Here is a 20,706-nt window from a genome sequence, read left to right as displayed (position 1 = left end):
CATTTAACGTGGGAGCTGTAAATGAAGAGGAAACAGCAAAATCACTAAATGTAAATATGGGTCACATGGAGACTATCCCCCCAAGCCACAAACACACTGATTGCCTTGCACGTGTGCGAATCTGGCAGCTTGGGCGCATCAGAAATTTTTTTCTGATTAGCATCTCACTGCTTGCTGCTACTGCTGATACAACTAACACCACACTTCAAGTACCCAGAAGCGATAGAGGGTACTGCTCATATGCAACTCAACTGCGCATGTGTGAGCTCAATGGCAACTGTTCAATTGAAACTAATGTAAACAGTTGTGACATCACATTCATCAGCGGCAGCTTGTTGTTACGAAGTATACTGCGTAGTCTTTGTCCTAAGGTCTTGGACACATTTTACTGTTGACAGATGCTTGTGTGTGCATGGTGTTTTGTTGTTGTAAGTGGCACATTTCCTTTGCAGCTCAAGTTATGTTGTGGTTCCCCCCCCCCCCCCTTCTTGTTTATGTTTTCTTGCTGCAGTATCATTCTGCAGTAGCAGGATACAGTAATATATTTTGTCAGAGTATCAGTTCTTACCAGTCAAACTTACAGAAATTTAACTGAAAAGTAAAACAATGAAAAATTCCTAGAATTCCGAAAAATTCACAGGTTTTTCCCAGTTTCCTCCTGGATGAAAAAATTCCTGGGCTTTTCCCGTTTGTCCTGGGGTGTGAACACCCTGTTCAATCCACAAACCTGAAATATTTTACGGCCTCAATAGGCAACCTGGAGCTCTGAGTAGATTGGTGGCCAAGAGCACTCAGCTTTATGAGGTGCTACAGCACAATTGCAGCCACAGAATGGGCTGAAACATTGCTAAGGCAGTACTAGCAAAAGGATGTCTGAATAGGGTAACCCATGAAAGGCTTGCATGGCATGCTTTCCACACCACATGTAGATTGTTATTCTACTTGAGACAAGTGGAACCACACACTGAGGGGCCAGCTGGGAGTGGCGCCTGGACTCCGACAGTGTGAGGTATAAAGCAGCGATAGAAGTTTTTCACACCTAGGTATCGACACATTTCCCACACTGTCACTGGGACTAGATAAATTCTCAGGGTGACCTCACCAAATGGAGATGGGCATATGTTGGTGGCAAATTTCTTGAATTCAATGGATGACACTTTTGCAGCACTGATTGTGTGTTTGTTGGGATTTAGTAGTATTCCATACTCAGGCCAACTGGGGGACACTTCTCAAAGATGATGGTTGTGTTCTTCTGGTGAAAGCAGCACATCACTAATGTGGGTATAACTTAGATCTAGGCTCCTTAGCACTTCTTCAATACACCTTTGGAATGTGTGGGTGCACAGCATTGCACAGCTCACAAGACATGTAAGGCATTCAGGTAGTCCACATGGTGTTGTTATAGCTGTTATGTCCTATGGGACTACCGGGATTTCGTTGTACCCCCACACAAGTTACAGCAGGGGGGGAGAAAAAAAAATTCAAAAAGAAAGATTATATGTAAAAGCTAGAAGGTATTGCACCAGGTAGTGATTAAGAATTGCAAAATTATTCGGTGTTCTATAATTAGTGCACAGCTGGCAGCCAACTAGCTTCTTTGGCATCAAGTGCAGTAGTGATGCCCATATGCTTTCTGATGGCCGTGCTGTGCCTGCCTGAAATGTTGCATCAAATTCTACCATGGCAAATCACGTTTTGTTGGGACGCTGCAGTGGGGGGAAGAAAGGAGAGCTAACTGTGGCAGATACAGGGCACACTGTTGTGTGGTGTGGGAGATGCAGCACATTCACTGTATGTGTGATTGACGGTGGAAGAGTGGACACAGTCTTGTAACAAAATGCAGTCAGATCACTGCACACTGAATTTGCTGGCCCATCATTCCCATTGTATTTGTTCAGTCTAGAACACAACTACGCCACACATCAAGTGCGAGGTCATAGAAAAACAGAGAAATACGGCCTATAATTCGGCAAGTTAAATTGGTGACAATAAAGGGCCCTCAGGAGCTCTCCACAAGTGTAGGTTTAGATTTAATGTTGCCCAGCCATGAGTTGCTGTGAGGAAATCATTTGTGTTATACGTCTGGCATCCAATAGCAAGGTCAATACCCTACAATGTCTGCTACCAACGACTCTGCTGGTGGCCTGTTAGGGGCACCAGCGAGCCATCAAATGGAGCTGGCCACTGACATGAAGCCAGAGATAAAACCCAGTCACCAGGCCACTTAATACACTTAGAATCATGCTGTGTTAAAGTCTCTATCTTGCTTAGACTGTACTTCCATAACCTGGCTGTTTACTGGCCTTCTGTTGAATCAAGTTAGATTGTTGCTCCATGGATATCGATGTAGTGGCCAGACCCTGGACTATTTGGATTATTCTCTTTGTGTATTCTACAAATTACAATAACCAATGCAGACTGGAATCATGAAGCAATAATAGTGTATCCATATTTTCTGTGTAATAAAGAGTGTCACACAGTACTACAGGTGTAATATAGGTGACAAGGGCTCGAATTCAGTGTGAGTGTGAGGATGGCTGCAATGCCTGCAACTTCAAATGTGACAGCAGACCCAACAATAAGAACAACAAAAGCAACAATTGTGACAATAAATAAAACTGTAGGCACAACAACGAGAGCAAATACATGCCCCACTCAGTGCCCTGACAGGGAAACACACTGTGCACATTATTGCAAACAAGGACAGGGGTTGCAGGTTTGCAAAAGCAGCACCACATTGCACCCACAATGCAGCAACAGTGTAAACATGTTACAGCCACAGTTGCAGTATTTGACTGTCCACTAACAGTCAACAACAAATTAGTAAAATTTTCTGTTGACATTGGTTCCGTTTCTGATATAAATGAAGGAAGCCTAGGCTCTAATGGGTCTGCCATCTCTTCAGCATAGATCAAAAAGAGTACAATCTACAGCAAACACTGCATACTCATGCACAGTAAAAGAACAATGCTGGTGTTACACAAGAAAGTCAGCTATCCAATTAAATTCTTAGTTGTGCCATCTGTCAGGCACAAAATATTTTTGGGATGGACACTTTTTTATCTTTTAGTTTTAAAACAGTAGATGACATCAACAGTGTTTCAGCAGTTATAACATTCAATGATCTTGAATCACTATGCACTCAATTTTCAGACCTATCTCCAGCAGGCTTAGAAGGTGCAAATAATTATGGAGCTCACATTCTGCTAAAGTCTTCTGTGGCATCTCATTATTTTAGAGAGCTATGCCAGCAGCAGTAGCATTGTGAGATGACATTAAATCCTAATTATATCGTCTGTTGCAACAAGACCTCCTCACAACTATCACATCCTGTCAATGGAAAATACTACTGATAGTATTATGAAAACTAAATAGCTCCCTATATACTTGTGGTCACTTTAAATCAACTATAAATGCACTATAACAGATTGACATCTACTCCAGTCATAGGTAAGAAAAGTTCATGTCATGGCTATCCGGTGAGCTGTACTTATCTAAAACTGATCCATCCAAGGCTTATATACAATTACTGCTCTGTACAGGTATATCAGACTGATTTTCAGAACTTCTAGTGTAACAGTGATTTTCCACCTTTTCCTGGAAAAGTCAATTCAAAAGATTGAATGAAATTACATAACCATTAAAGTTGGATAGAAGTTTGTTTTTATTTAAATGACAACCAGTTTAGGACTTTACTCCATTACCAAGCAACTCATATAAGTGCTACCATTATGCATGTATACAGGCCCCGTTGCTTGTGTGAGTGGCTAAGTGTAAGGTAATATTTGCACACGACACTCCAGTGCTGTCTTCCCCTCACCCCCACCCCCACCCCGCACATCCAAAATTGAACTGTCATATGCAAATAGTACCTTGCACTAACCCACTCACACAGGCAATGTGGCAAGCACACAGACATTGTGGTAGCATTAGGATGGCTTGATAATGGACTAAGATCAGAAGTTGGTAATCATTTAAATAAAAACAAACTTCTGTGCAACTTTGACAATTTCATAATTTCACTGAATTGTAGCAAGTTGCTGCCTAATGCCATCCAGTGTGCTGGCAGTGAGTCAAAAGACTCTGAACATAGTCAGTTACCTGGATGATATTTTAATAAGTGGTGCTACAAAATCTTGTTAACTTAAAACTACTATTTCACACAATACAACAAAATGGACTGTAGTGTGAATTCTTTCAAGATCAAGTCATACAGGACATTGATCAACTTAACATACATGGAAGCCATAGAAGAAACCCAAGTGCTTATGAACTTCACAGATCATCAGTCATTTCTCAGCAAAATAAATTATTATGTGATCTATAGATCTGATGGAATTAAATTTTCTTTGAGACATATAGGTCTCAACTTTATCTACGATAATGACAAAAGCTGAAGAAATCTATCATCTTATTATGCTAAATTTATACCAAATGCTGCCGAGATCACCGGACTCTACACAAGAAAGTTGGAAAACATGAATTGTCAGTCTCAACATTACCTACAGTCTGGCAGCCTATGACCCATTACAATGCCTTATCATGGGCATTGATGCATCTAACATGGCGCCAGGGCCATTCTTTTACACAAAAGTAATTATGTTTACAGAAAACCTATCACATACACTTCTAAAACACTCACTTCGGCCGACATAAATTACTTACAAATCAGAAAAGAAGCACTGGCTATTATATTTGGCACCTAAAATTTCTGACCATTTCTTTACGGCACCGTACTTCACCTATAACAGAACATTAACTTCATTTCCTTATTCAGTCCTAAGAACTGCCTTCCAGAAAAAATACACAATGACTAAAATGCTGGGCCCTCTTCCTCAAGAACAACATTTACTCAATTCACTATGGGCAGATAGCACAACATGCTACTGCTGATGCTCTATCTACACTACCTAAAGAATCATGGGCCGCACCAGACTCTTGTGAAACACTGTGCTTTGGAACAGATGACATCTTACCCGACCACCTACAAGAGTCCTAATACGCCTTCTGTAACTGCACAGGATAGCTGAGGACTTTTTTGTTAAACAAGTTATGAAATATGTTTGTCACAGTTGGTCAGAATGTCTCCTATGCCATTCCCTTCCGGAACTCTGCAAATATTTTCACCAAAAAACAGGATCCAGGTGGTACAGCATATACAACAGTGACTGTTGTGTGATCAACCTCTGCCACTGTATCACCATGTCATAAACTTCCCACACCCTGACCACGGGGGATGGCATGCATGAAGGTGCTCACAAAGCAGCACACCTTTTGGCCTGGCATCACACAGAACATGAAGAGGACAGCCTGCAGTTCCAGGACTGACCATGGTGTAGCATTCAGGTGGACTTAACCAGTCCCTTCTTTGGAAAGATGTGACTCGTAGTCATAGACTCATTTTGTAAGTGAAGATCGTGTCTGAAAAAACAGACACCATTGGTGACCTTGAAGCTCTCGAAGAATGAAATTACAGTGAAATCCAGACCTTTGTAGCTGCTTACAGGCGTTGGTAAATATCAATGGGGACAGTTGAAAATGTGTGCCCCAATAGGGATTCAAATCCAGGATCTCCTGCTTACATGTGGGTCTCATGGGAAGCTTGGCAGAGAGAAGTCCCTGTAGTCACACTGTCCTCTGTGTCCTCGATGGCTCAGTCAGATAGAGCATCTGCCATAAAAGCAGGAGATCCCGGGTTCGAGTCCCGGTCAGGGCACACATTTTCACTGCCCCTGTTGATATTTATCAATGCCTTGAAGCAGCTACAAAGGCCTGGATTTCACTGTAATTTCATTTTCTAAGTTTTCTTACACAGCTTGAATGTCATATAACACAGCAAGGGAGACAATAAGCATCTTGCAGAAAATATTAGCCATTGAAGAAATGCCAGTTACAATATTCTGGACAATGCCCTACAAATTTCATCTGGTATGTTTCAGGATTTCTGCTCTCGGAGAAGCATAAGGCACCTGACAACAGCACTATTCCACCCAGCCTCCAATGGCGGAGCCTATTGGTTCATCTACACCTTGTAAGGTGCAGATATGGAATATGCTGTCAGTTGCACCAAATACCAAGGTCCTGACCCAGTTCTTGGCCTCCTACAGGACCACACAGACAAAAGGGGTCACACTTCAGCAGAACTGCCACACAGCTGCCAACACCAGACCCCCTGGGACCATCTGAGGGCTACAATATACCCATGGTAGCCCAACCATCGACCCTGATAGCCTCATAAGTTCGGGCACGCACTTTAAGGCAGATCCCAGGATGGATACCAGCTACCTAGGGACAAAAAATATCCAGTGGTTGCCCGTGGAGCCATGTTCATACAATACTCCAACCAGCTTGGTGGCTTCCATCTCAAGACAACCAACACCACCCCCCATGCCAGCTCAGTACTATTTCAAGCTCACACCTCTGCTTACAGTACAATGATCACAATATCGACATGGACACTTCCGCCCATGCACCTGTTAATGCGATGAGGGAAGCTTATTTTTGTTATCACACAGTGACATTGACACCCTGTGATATCCACTATTAATGACAACTAAACATGCCACTGGGCCTCTGCCGAATATTTCGAACCATGCTGTGCTTAAGTCTCTACCTTCCTTACACCATACTTTTGTGACCTGGCTGTTTACTGGACTTCGACCGGACTACGTTGGATTTCTGTTTCATGGATTATTGATGGACTGGATGGACCCTAGACTATCTGGATTATTTTCTTGGTGGGTTGTATAACGTACAGTGACCAGCATGGACTGGAACTTGAACTACCTAGTGATTTCCATGCATCCATATGTTCTGTGTAATAAAGAATGTGTTGCAAGTTAACGGTTTGCTACCATGTAATTAAAGCTGCTGCAATGTCACTGGTATGAGAGTGCCCTTGACAATACACATACATCTGAACTAGTGTAAACTAGAAACTGCAGCTTAGTTGACAAATAAGGAACATCCTAACTCACATGTTACCTAGCACTAAGCAAGGCATCTTCCAGTACACGACATAACTTGTTCTTAAAAAATAAAACATAAGAAATGCATGGTTTGACATATTGTAACTATCTAAAATCAAATTTATATGTAAATTGTTGCTTACTAATCTTTACCTACATGCTATTGTCCCATTATTGTACCATGACTGATGGAGAAGGTGTGGATGTAGATCTACACCTACATGCACACTCTGTAAGCCACCATATGTTGCACTGCGGAGGGCTTCTTGGACCATTATTTGTCTTTCCTTTTTCTGTTCCACTCACAAATGGAGCAAGGAAAACAACGAGTGTCAACAAGATGTATGCTGGGGGCCAGTAGTATCGTTCTGCAGTCTATCACATCTGCGATTTCTCTTATCTGTTTCAATAATGTTCTGCAAAAAGAGTAGTTTCTTCCTTCTAGGGATTCCCATTTAAGTTCATGGAGTATTTCCTTATTACTCCCATGTTCACCGAACCAACCAGTAATAGATATGACAGCATGCCTTTGAATTATTTCAATATTTTCCTTTAAACCAACATGGTGGGGATCCCACACACTCAAGGGGTACTCAAGAATAGGTAGCATAAGTGTTCTGTATGCAGTGTCCTTTATAGATGAACTACTCTTTCATAAATTCTCCCAATAAATGGAAGTCGACCCTTTGCCTTCTCTACAGCCAATCATATGTTCTCATCCCATTTCCTATTGGTTTGCAAAGTTACATCTACACATTTAATCAATGTGACTTTATAAAGCAGCACACCACTAATTCTGTATTCAAATATTACAAGATTGTTTTCCTACTCCTCTGCATAAACTTAAATGTTTCCACATTTACAGCACATTGCTATTCATCACACCAAATAGAGATCTTATCCAAGTCATCTTGTATCCTCCTACATTCAATGACCACAGTTTCCCATACACTACAGCACCGTCAGCACACACTCACAGATTATTGTTCACACTACCCATAAGATCAATTATGTGTATAGAGGACAAGAGTGGTACTATCACACTTCTTAGGGCACTCCAGTTCCCTGATAAGTGCCATTTTTCCTGTTCTGTATGAATCAATCATTGTTTCCAAGTTCTAGGAGGAATAACCACAACCATCAAACAATGCTTTCAAGATAGGACATCCACTATACAATCTGTAACCCAAACCAACAGTACTCAACTCAGCAGAGCTGTTTTTCCCATGTTCCAGAGGAGATGATTCTTGAGTGATGCAGGATACACTCTGGACTTCCAAACATCAAAATGTTATATGACACATTTTGTCCTGGAATCTGAAGATCCCATCCACCACAGTGCTGGGATAGTTTCCAGCCATACCTGCACTTACCCTGTATGGTAAGGGATTTGGTATTGCTGGAGCATGATCTACTGCCTTTCTCATGCAACAATAATGAAATGCTGTACTCCCCTCACCTCTTCCCTATCCCTTCCCCTAAGTAATGGATGGCATCGTCATCCACAGAGGGCAAGATAATGATCATCAGGAGTAAAGAATGCTATCCATGGCAAACTCTAGAAATGCAAATGCAAACAGCCCCTTGTCAGCAATCAGCAGTTCTATAAGAAAATTCCAGGACTCTGGATCATTGATACGAGTTTGACGCTGCTTCATCTTCTACAAATCACATGCCACGCACAATTTTACTCATCCATCTCATCATCAAATGACAATTCTGACTAACAGGAGCACCACAGGCTGCTGTGTGTACAGTCTTCCTCTGCACTGTGTTTAGCAACCCACACAGTGTGACCCTGCAGTCCATTGTACTGCTGCTCTCTGTAACCAAGGTGACTATCACACGTCAAGTATTCACATACGCATGCCACTGCAAATAAAGTTGGGAAGCTGTCATTTTGCATTTTTTGATGTACTGAGTGAGAAAACATTATGAAGTCACCATTACTGATAAATAATTTTCTGGTGATAAAATGTAGGTCTCAAAAGAGAGGGGGGGAGAGGGAGGAAAGGGGAAGGGGAGGGGGGAAGGGGAAGGGAAGAAGGGGAAGGGGAAGGGGAAAGGGAAGGGGAAGGGGAGGGGAGGGAGAAAGGGGAGGGGAGGGGAGGGGAGGGGAGGGGAGGGAGAGAGAGAGAGAGAGAGAGAGAGAGAGAGAGAGAGAGAGAGAGAGAGAGAACACTTCTTCAGATTGTTACATTTCAACATTTCATACATAAAAGGCAGAAGAAAAATATACATACAAGTCTTTTAAGGCTACAGCATGTAAAGATTGAGGCACATTTTATAAGTGAGTATCATAAGAACATATTCTAATTTGTGTGTGTAATTGAAAATATTTGCTTCAACATTGGAATCTCTAGATGAAAGTGTTATATCAGTTCACACATACATTCTGTGAATGAAATTCACACATATATAAAGTACTGTAAATAAGATGTACTGTGTACTCATGGATTACAAATTGTCCACAGCTGCTGCGAGAGATAATGTAAAATAAGAAGGAAAATTTACTACTCTGTTAATACTTTTGATGAATTAAATTAAGAGTGATTGATTAAAAGGAGAATCTCATACAGAAATGTCAAAAATATACAAAGACACAGACGGGGTGCCCAGAACTTACCTTAGATCAGTACAGCTGACGGTCACACAGAACTGATGAAAATAAATAAAGTCTAGTTTTCGAGAACTTGTTCCTTCAATACCGAGGAGAAAGGAGTGGGGAAAAATGGGTGAAAAAAGGGTAAGTGGATGCAGGTCACTCACAATTTAGATTATGAAGTAACAAGGGTGAGGTAAGCATAGCTGGAGTAAGGGTACCAAACGGAAGTCAAAGACAGTGCATCATAGATACTATGTCAGCTTCAAAGAAAAAAGAAGATAGACTGAGAATTAAAGAGGTATATGTGAGATGAATAAGATTAATGATACTAACTATGAAGAAAAAGATAACAAATAAAAAATGATGTAAAATGCAGAGTGATTGATTAAAAGGAGAAAATGCAGAGTGAAACAGGCCACACACACACACACACACACACACACACACACACACACACACACAGTGCTGCTCAGTGTGCAAAAATAAAGAGTGGAGGATCAAAGAAGTGACAGGAGTAGAGGTTAATATAGGCTGAGTCCAGGGAGTTGGCAGGTTGAAAGAATGTTTTGTAGTGAAAGTTCCCATCTGCGCAGTTCTGAGGGACTGGTGTTGGGTGGAACAATCTAAATGACTTGTGCAATGTAGCATGTGCCTAGGACCCCAGTTATGCTGGAGGACATGCTCCATTATGAGGTGTTGGGAACCCCCAGGTGGACAGTTTGTCTGAGTTGAGATTTTGAATGAAGTTAAGAAGTTCTGCTTCACCAAGAGTCCAAAATGATGTCATCAAGAAAAACCTATACCTAAACAGGGGGTGCAGATGCTGGGTCTTGAGAAACGCCTCTTCCATGTGGCCCGTGGAAAGGCTGGCATTGGATGGGACTGTCCTTGTTCCCATTGCTGTGCTTGGGATTTGTTTGTAGTTCTGGCCCTCAAAAATGAACTAATTATGGGTGAGGAGGAGGAGGATATTGGTGTTCAACGTCCCGTCGACAACGAGGTCATTAGAGACGGAGCACAAGCTCGGATTACGGAAGGATGGGGAAGGAAGTTGGCTGTGCCCTTCCAAAGGAACCATCGCGGCATTTGCCTGGAGTGATCTAGGGAAATCACGGAAAACCTAAATCAGGATGGCCGGACGTGGGATTGAACCGTCGTCCTCCTGAATGCGAGTCCAGTGTGCTAACCACTGCGCCACCTCGCTCGGTAATTATGGGCGAGAATAAAGTCAGCAAGTGAGAAGGAACAAGGTTTTTGGGAGGCTTTCGAGTGGGTTCTGGGAGAGGTAGTGCTCAACAGCAAAGAGACCATGAGTATGGTACATGTTTGTGTGGAGAAATGTAGTATACATTGTGATCAGGAAGGTTCAGGCAGGATAGGTGTGGAGTAGATTTGATGTAGGATAGAAAGTTGCTGTTGACTGGAAGGTTGCTGTTGACAGGTTGGAAGTGCTGGTCAACCAGAGCTGAGATCCTTTCCGCTGAAGCTTTGAAGTTTGCTACTATGGGACAGAGTGGATGGTTTTCTTTGTTGATTTAGGGTACTATGTAGCAAGCAGGGGTATGTGGCTCAGTTGGGTTCAGTAGGTCTGTGGAGGCAGTTGTGAGACCTTGTAAGGGACCTACAGTTTTTAATACTTTCTGCAGTTCTGCCTGAATGGAGGGGATGGGGTCATGTGGAACAGCTTTGTAGGTTGAGGTGTCACAATTTATTCAATCCCTCTGACTCATACTCCCCATGGACAAGTACCACAGTTGTGGAGCCTTTACCCACTGGGAAGATGACAGAACGGTCTGCACTCAGCTTCCAAATGGCACGGGTTTCAGCTAGACTGATGTTGAAAGTTGTTGGGGTGCTCTACAAGAAAGACTAGGAGGCAATATTGGATGACAGGAATTCCTGATACAGCAGCAAGGTATAATTTTTGGGGAGAGGAGGAAGGTCACTTTGGGCCATTGGTCAGAATTGTTCCATGCAAGGGTCAATGCTGGCTCTGCAACTTGGGGGTTGTGACTTGGTGGTGGAATGATATTTTCAGTTGGGTTTTCCAGTAAAGGGAGGAGATCTTTGACCATGGTAGTGTCACTGAATTTAGGTGTGTGACTAAAGGTTAAGCCTTTTGACAGGGCACATGTCTCAGGAGCAGGGAGGAACCTTGGTGAGAGGATTAGAACTGAATTGGAACTGGTATTGTGTGGCATTTGAGCATAGTTATAGTTGTGGCTGCATCTGGGTGGAACATGTGCTGTGATTGGAATTCCAAGTAAGGATGCCAGACTGGATTTGTTGGCTATTTGGGAAGCGGGGGGAGGGGGGTGGGGGGGGGGGGGGGGATGTGGGCAGGGACACCACTTTTTTGGCGTTGGACAAGCATGGTGAACAGTATTTTTTGGGTGGTGTGTGGCATTAAGCTCAAGTTTACAGCTACCTTCTAGAATGATGTTCCTGAGTGTGTTAAATGAGCTGGTGATTTTGAAAAGAGATAGGAGTTGTTAGGCATGCTGGTTGCATGAAACAATATATAATTAAAGGATAAGGTGGGTAATTGCTAATGACTGAAGCTTTTGGACAAGGAGAGACTGGTGGAAAGAAGGGTTGCATCCACAGAGATACGAACTTTTAAAGGTAGTCTCTGGGGCAATTCCAAGGGTCAGGCAGGACTGGAGAAAAAGTATGTGGACTGCAGTCCGGCTATGGTGAAGGCATGTTTGAGGAAGGAATGTAAGTACTGTGGTATAAGATTATGATACAGAATGGATACATGAGAGGTATATATGAAGATTTGACAAAGACACAGGTGAGGTTCAGAGAAAGCAAAAAAAATAATATAATAATGATTAAGTTCAGCCACACCCCTAGACACAACCTGTGTTAATTTCTATTGCTGTCTCCTCTTTGATCCCCTGTGTGTGTGTGTGTGTGTGTGTGTGTGTGTGTGCGTGTGTGTGTGTGTGTGTGTGTGTGTCACATGCATATAGATGTATATGTATGAGTTTTTCCCCCTCCTCTCTCTTCTCTGATGATGGAACAAGTTTCAAACAGCTAGATGTTATTTATTTTCATGAGTCTCGTGTGACTGTCAAATGTACTGAGCTAAGCTAAGTATTGGCGAGCCCATCTATCTCTTTGTATGATTTACAAGTGAATTCCATTAAATGGTTTAAAATTTCATTAAAAAAATAATAAAAATAAAATTTTAAAATTATATCAGAACACAACGTAACTGACACATAAAAATACTGCTACTACTTCTTACCTGTTGTGGAGATAGAAGATAATGTGCAGACTGTTGAATTACATGTTGCAGCCCAGTAATAGCATCATGCATCCTGTATGAGATAGTTTATTAGAGATGTGTAGCACACATGTGCAGCTGACAAAAATCACAGATAATCAGAAAACTTAAACTATGTCTATTCACACTAAAATTTACACTTGCACTACGAACTTCACATTTACAACTACATAGCGAAGCATAAAATCTCTTTTACAGTGTGAACTTTTCCAACCATTTATGACTAGTTTTTGAATGTTGTCATAGAGTTCTATGAAACAGTGGTCAGCATGCTGTCATTTCATTTAAAACAAAGGAAGCCCTCGATATTTTTTAAAGACATAACAATTGTTGAGAGTACAGCACATTTTGAAGTTCTGCACAAATAGGTACCACAAAATTATGGAGAAGCCGTCTTCAGCTTAAATTCTATTGAATGACAGCATTAAACACCAAAAAGCTTTTCTCTTATGCCACAGACAAGTATTTCTGTCAAACATCAGAACAGAATTACACATTTTTGAAGACAATGCAACATTTGTCCTGTAAATGGGAAATGACACGATTTACCAGAAGGCCTTGGCTTCTTATCTGTAATAATGTCAAAAGCCTAAATTATAAATACAGGTATAATAACAAACTTTTGCTATAGCACAATGCATCACTCATATAGAATAAGTCTTAAGTTAGATTCATAATAATGGTGTGTCATGGCTTCTCTGTGGCAGATGTTCATTCATGTGAGTCAGCTATCTGACAGCATGCAGCTCTTGCCAAGGAGTCTCGCTCTGTATAGGTAACTAAATATTACTTAAGCTATTGTAAAATCAAATACAACATTTGCCATGTACTAAATGGAACAAACTTTATATAATATTTCCCCATGTAAATAGCTAACAGCAGTGTAAATATATGTCTAATACTTGTAACTCATTAAAATTTAAACCTTACATGAAATTAGCAACTTCCCATCAAGTACGTAAGTATGTTTTGCCTAGCCATTCATAAAGAAATCTGATGGTATCACTAGCTTCTCAGCAACAACGAAAAATGGTTTTCTGTAAATTATTTGATTTTATATAAGAATGTTTGTTGGTCATTAACCTTATACTTCATACATCGAAGAGCCAAGGAAACTGGTATACCTGCCTAATATCGTGTGGCGCCCCCGCGAGCACACAGAAATGCCACAACATGACATGGCATGGATTCAACTAATGTCTGAAGTACTGCTGGAGGGAACTGACACCATGAATCCTGCACAGCTGTCCATAAATCCATAAGAGTATGAGGGGGTGGAGATCTCTTCTGAACAGCACACTGCAAGAATTCCCACATATGCTCAATAATATTTGTGTCTGGGGAGTTTGCTGGCCAGCGGAAGCATTTAAACTCAGAAGAGTGTTTCTGGAGCCACTCTGTAACAATTCTGGATGTGTAGGGTGTCACATTGTCCTGCTGGAATTTCCGAAGTCTGACGGAATGCACTACGGACATGAATGGATGCAGGTGATCAGATAGAATGCCTATGTACGTGTCATCTGTCACGAGTCATATCTAGACATATCAGGGGTCCCATATCACTCCAACTGCACATGCTTCACACCATTATAGAGCCTTCGCAAGCTTGAACAGTTCCCTGCTGACATGGATGGTCCATGAATTCATGTGGTTGTCTCCATATCCGTACATGTCAATCTGCTCGATACAATCTGATAAGAGACTCATCCGATCAGGCAACATGTTTCCAGTCATCAACAGTCCAATGTCAGCATTTACAGGCCCTGAGGAGGCGTAAAGCTTTGTGTTGTGCAGACATCAAGAGTACACGAGCACGCCTTTGGCTCCGAAATCCCATTTCGATGATGTTTCATTGAATGGTTCGTACACTGACACTTGTTGATGGCCTGGCATTGAAATCTGCGGCAGTTTGTAGAAGGGTTGCACTCCTGTCACTCTGAACAATTCTCTTCAGTTGTCAGTGGTCACGTTTTCGCAGGATATTTTTGCAGCTGTAGCGATGTCAGAGATTTGACATTTTACCAAATTCCTGATATTCACGGTACACTCGTGGAATGATCATACAGGAAAATCCCCACCTCATTGCTACCTTGGAAATTCTGTGTCCCCTCGCTCATGCGCTGACTATAACACCACGTTTCAACTCACTTAAATCTCGATAATCTGCCATTGTAGCGGCAGTAACCAATCTAACAACTGTGCCAGAAACATGTTGTCTTATACAGGCATTGCTGACTGCAGTGCTGTATTCCACCTGTTTGCATATCTCTGTATTTCAATGTGTATGCCTATACTAGTTTCTTTGGCATACCTGTGTAGTAAATAATATTGATTGCCTTTGATTTATTATTGAGTCAGTAAAGGTATAACTATGAGGTGTATGCTGCTTATGAATTTCTGTCCGAGGGCTCTGAATTTTTTAAATTCTGTTCTCAATATCAGTTGAGATACTACAAGTCATGCACATTACACAGTCAATTTTCCCACTTCGCTGATGCAATTTGCAACCTTCTGCTGCTACAGGGCTTTGAATTGTAGTGTACAACATGGTGGTGTATAATGCAAATACGTCAATGCATGAGATACACCGTGCTGAAATCCTCCAAAAAAACTAAAACCATCAATTCAAAGAGGTTGTCCACACATAAACCACCTTCTTCTTCAGCATGACAATGGCAGACCACACAAGAACACTGCAACATCCAAACCTCTTGGACTCACTGTCTCATATCATCCTCCATACAGTCCAAATGTGGCCTCATCTGATTTTCAAGTTTCCAAAACTTAAAGAACACCTTTGAGAACTTCAATTTGATAGCGATGAACAAGTTCACACACAGAGTTGAGGTTGTGACTCTGACAACAAAGTCAAAGACTTTACAGTGACAGTATTGACAAACTGGTCTTTCGCTGAAAAAATTGTGTTCATTGCCAGGCTGACTGTATTGAGAAACAAATAAGTAGACATGAAGAATAAAGGTGTAAAATGTTAATGAAATTTGTTTTATTTAAAAATCATTTAGAGTTTTCACATAAAAAATTCAGAGGCATTACTTTTCAGCAGACTCTTATAATTGTGAATAACTGAGGGTATTACGAGACTGTGGGGACAATGTATCTGGATTGTACGAGTGAGTCATATACAATGGGGAAATATGTGATTTCAAATGCACTAGCTTACAGCATTGGAAAAATGAGAAATGTCCTCCAGTAGTTCTGTTTTGCAAAGAAGGGATTAATGCATTATTACTGGATTTTCCTAAACTAATTACAGTATTTAATAAACTCATCTAAAGAAGAGTTGATAATGCAGTTGGTAAAAAATAACAGACATGGGGTACTGAAAAGCTGTAGTAAGTTAAAACTGCGACCAAGAGTAATTCTGAAGAAGGGCAATGTAGCATACTGAGCAAAAGACATGATACAGTGAATAAAAAGTGAGAAAAGAAGACCAATGTAGCAAACACTGGATCACTATGATGGGAAGTGGATGGCAGATATCATCTACATAACAGAGGAGGCAGCACAGAACTGGACAAGGAGGCAGCATATTTTGCAGTTAATGACTGGTGCAGCAGACCACTGTTGATGGTGACTGCAGTAGATGAGGACTTGGTAACTGGCATAGCAGTAGGTGTAGGTTGGATGTGCAGAGATGACATGCAGTGGATATGGTAAACAACTGAAGGCAAGTTATTTTTTGCAGTAGGTGTAGGTTGGATGTGCAGAGATGACATGCAGTGGATATGGTAAACAACTGAAGGCAAGTTATTTTTTGGTTTGGTATTGGCTGGTATTAAAAGACTTGTCTTGATGGAAGAGAGTGACTGTTCTGTAGTTATGAAAAAAGGGATGTGGTCAAGTTTAGTGAGAGTGCCAGGCAAGCAAGCACTTCCGACAAAGACAAACAAGGGAATTAGAAAATAATGATGTTTCAGTTGTTACCTCCAACTGTAAAGTGGAACTGGAATGGAATGTTGCAATAAATGCAACTTTGGGAGACATTGCCAATTCTGACAATGAGCAGTTGCATGATTTTAATTTCTTCTGATTCTGCTAATATTAATCAGGCTGGTGTAAATGAACAGGAAATAATGGGAACAGATGCCAAATTTGATTTACTGCCTGTAAAACAAAGCGAATAGGGAGTTGTACAGAAGAAAAGTTAACCAGAATGTTTGCAAGAGAGATCTGCATCATTGATGTTTTAGTAATGAGAAATATCTATGGATCAGTAAGGAGTTGAAAAAAAGACATGAGCAAACAAAAGACTGTCTAGTGAACTTAAACAACAATCTAGTGAGTTTAAACAATAATCTGGTAGAGCCAGTAGTTTGGCAGGTGAGTTTAAAATGTGCAAATTTGAAATTAATGAAAAAACAGAGCACCAGTAATCTGATTTGTAATTGTTTAACACTACAACTGTGGAAAGAGTTTCCCAAATTGAGAAAAAATGAGTATGAAAAGTGAATTAACAGGGGTAATTAAAAAGATAACTAATGGAAGTAAAGAGTGTAGATCAGCTAACACAGAATGTACACTAAGTTGAGCAGAAAGTTGCTGCTGTTGAATATGTTTGTGAAAATGAAAATTTGGTTAGCAAAATTTCTGCTAAAAATGAAGAAAATTTGAAATCTGTAAAAAACAAAGCTGATCGTGTGGAAGTAGTACAGGGTGTCCGAAAAGTCTTTCCCTGATTACATAAATTGATAACTCAGGCTAGAAGTAAGATACAAATATGAAACTGGTGTCTAATTGTTTACAAACTATCAAAGTTTTTTTCACACATCAGTAAACTTCCACATGAGCACCTTTGGTAGCACATAGCACATCTAGGCGATATTCAATTTCCGTCCACACATTAGCCAACATCACTGGAGGGATCGATTCAACAACTGTGGTTATCCGTTGCCGCAGGGTTTCAAGATCTGGTACACTTGTTCGGTAGACCTCGTCCTTGACATAACCCCATAAAAATGGGGTTATGTCAGGAGAGCGTGGAGGCCAAACCGTTGACCCATCATGTTGGCTAATGTGTGGACGGAAACTGAATATCGCCTAGATGTGCTACATGCTACCAAGGGTGCTCATGTGGAAGTTTACTGATGTGTGAAAAAACTTTGATAGTTTGTAAACAATTAGACACCGGTTTCCTATTTGTATCTTACTTCTAGCCTGAGTTATAAATTTATGTAATCAGGGAAAGACTTTTCGGACACCCTGTAGAATCTAATGTAGACCTGCTGACTAACCAAGATGAGACAGTACAAAGTAGACTGCATGAGCATGACAATACATTGCCTAAGGAAGAGAATAACATGAGAATAGGTACGAACAGTGTTGAATGTATTCTTGTTACTGAATCACATGAAGTCGATTATATTACAAACAGGCAGTTTTTACGTTTTTATCCATCCATAAATGTGCATAAAAAGGAATTTTTGAATGATTTTGAAAATGTTTTGCCGAAATTATGGGCTGTTAGCAAACAATCAGTTTTATTACATCAAAATTTTTGGGAGAAACTAGAAAGTGGGGTGTAACAACTACTCAGCAGTACGCAAAATTAGCAAAATTTAAGGATGCATTTAAAAAAAATTAATTTGGGGTCAGAAGAAAACAGAAGAAATTACAAAACACCTCCAGGACAAAAGAAACGTTCAGTCCAAGAATGAAAGTGTAACAATATTTCTTTAAAGTGGGTTACAAAGTTGTCATATATAACGAATATACTGGAGCCAGAGCATTCTTACGGGTTTGGATGGACAGTAGCTGATGAATGGGCATAACAAAATTATTGCTGCTCCCAGAGATTATACTAATAAGTTTATATTAATTATATGTAAAGGACATAAATGCTGCAGGAAGAGAAGAAAGCAAACAATAATTTTCTGCCCCAGGAAAACATAAAAAACCATCAGAAGGTAAATGTAAACAGATTGGGCATGTTCCAAAACAATCATGGAAGGGGAACAAGACGCAGGCACAATGTAACAGCAAATAATAGCTAGACTAGCAGACAGAAAGAACCTATTTATAGATCACACTCACCAATGCATGAAGATGATGATTTGCACAATAGGCAGCACATGAAGGTGCAAGTAGGAAATAATGTGAGATCACAGATTATGGGAAACTAGATCTCATCTGTGAAGATACTAGTGTTTGCAGAACAGGGAGCTGTAATATGAATCCATTGGCTACGCCTTTTATAACTACATCCACATCTATGTATACATACATATTCTGCAAGCCACCACACGGTGCATGGCAAAGGGTGCCCTATACCACTATTAGCTATTTCCTATCCTGTTCCACTTGCAAATAGAGCAAGGAAAAAAGACTGTCTATGTGGTTCTTTAGGAGCCCTAATTTCTCGTATCTTATCTTCATAGTCCTTACACAAAATGCATGGGCATCATAATCGTTCTGCAGTCAGATTCAAATGCCAGTTCCCTAAACTTCCTCAGAAGTGTTCCTCGACAAGAACGTATCCTTCTCTCCAGGAACTTCCACTCACGGTCTCGAAGCATCTCTGTAACACTTGTGTGTTGTTCGAACCTAGCAATAAACTACAAACTCCTTCAATGTCTTCCTTTAACCTGACCTGGTGCGGATCCCACACACTCGAGCAGTACCCAACAACAGGTTGCACTAGGGCCCTATATGCAGTCTCCTTTACAGAAGAACCACACTTTCCCAACATTCTCCCAATAAACATAAGTCGACCATCCACCTTCCCTACCACAATCTTCACATGCTCATTCCATTTCATATCACTTAGCAATGTTACACCCAGATATTTAAATGACATGGCTGTGTCAAGCAGAACTCTACTAATGCTGTATCCAAACATTATGGGTTTGTTTTTCCTGCTCAGTTGCAGTAACTTACACTTTTCCGACATTTAGAGTCAGCTGCCGTTTATCACATTAACTAGAACTACTCTTGTATACTCAACTTTGATACCTTCCTGTACATCAAAGCATCATCAAGAAACAACCATAATTTTTTACTCAATAAGTCTTCGAGCCACTCACACAGGTGGGAACCTATTCCATACACTTTTACCTTTGTTAACAGTTTGCAATGGCGCACCATGCAGAATGCTTTCCAGAAATCTAAAAATGTGGAATATGCCTGCTGCCCTTCATCCATAGTTCACAACATATAATGTGAGAAATGGGCAAGATGCATTTCGCAGGAGTGATGCTTTCTAAGACCATGCTAATTTGTGGACACAAGCTTCTCAGTCTCAAGAAAATTAATTATATATAACTGAGAATATGTTCAAGGATTCTGCAGGAAACTTAAGTTACGGATATTGGTCTGTAATTTTGTGGGTCCATTCTTTTAGCTTTCTTATATACCGGAGTCACTTGGGACTTTGCGCTGGGCAAGAGATTTCCAATAAATGCAAGCTACATAAGGTGCCAATATTGGAGAGTACTCTTCATAAAACTGAACTAGCATTCCATCCCGACCTAGTCACTTATTTGTTTTCAACTATTCCAGTTCTTTCTCAATGCCAGGGATGCTTATTACTGTCTTTCATACGGTAGCCTGTTTGATAGTCAAATGACGGTATTTTTGTACAATTCTCCTGTGTGAACAATTTCTTAATCCCAAAATTTAAAACTTGAACATGAAATTTAAAACTTCTGCTTTTGTTTTGCTATCTTCAAATGCCACACTTAACTGGTCAATGAGTGACTGCATGGTAGCCTTAGATCTGCTTAGCAGGTTTACATAGGATGAGAATTCTTTCGGGTCCTCTGCCAGATCTTTTGCTAAGGTATGATGGTGGTAGATGTTATATGCTTCACATACAGATCTTC

At 40.7% G+C, this 20,706-nt stretch overlaps 1 protein-coding gene and 1 non-coding gene across 3 annotated transcripts in view; one reads left to right on the top strand and one right to left on the bottom strand.

Moving 5' to 3' along the window:
* The window catches only part of LOC126466493 (alpha-mannosidase 2), a 201,713-nt gene that overhangs the window by 50,633 nt on the left and 130,374 nt on the right, over positions 1–20,706 (bottom strand). For both annotated transcript variants that reach the window (XR_007585984.1, XM_050096391.1), the window contains exon 12: positions 12,830–12,902. Coding sequence is in view for 1 of the 2 variants with exons in the window: in XM_050096391.1 (XP_049952348.1) it covers positions 12,830–12,902 (73 nt within the window). In the remaining variant the exon portion in view is untranslated. The remainder of the gene's footprint in view (positions 1–12,829; positions 12,903–20,706) is intronic.
* Positions 5,642–5,716, top strand: Trnal-uaa (transfer RNA leucine (anticodon UAA)). The gene has a single exon. It is a non-coding gene; the product is annotated as a tRNA-Leu (tRNA).

The sequence above is a fragment of the Schistocerca serialis genome, chromosome 1, assembly GCF_023864345.2.
Source record: "Schistocerca serialis cubense isolate TAMUIC-IGC-003099 chromosome 1, iqSchSeri2.2, whole genome shotgun sequence".
In the NCBI taxonomy this organism is placed as follows: Eukaryota; Metazoa; Arthropoda; class Insecta; order Orthoptera; family Acrididae; genus Schistocerca; species Schistocerca serialis.
This window is presented reverse-complemented; position numbering and strand designations above follow the sequence as displayed.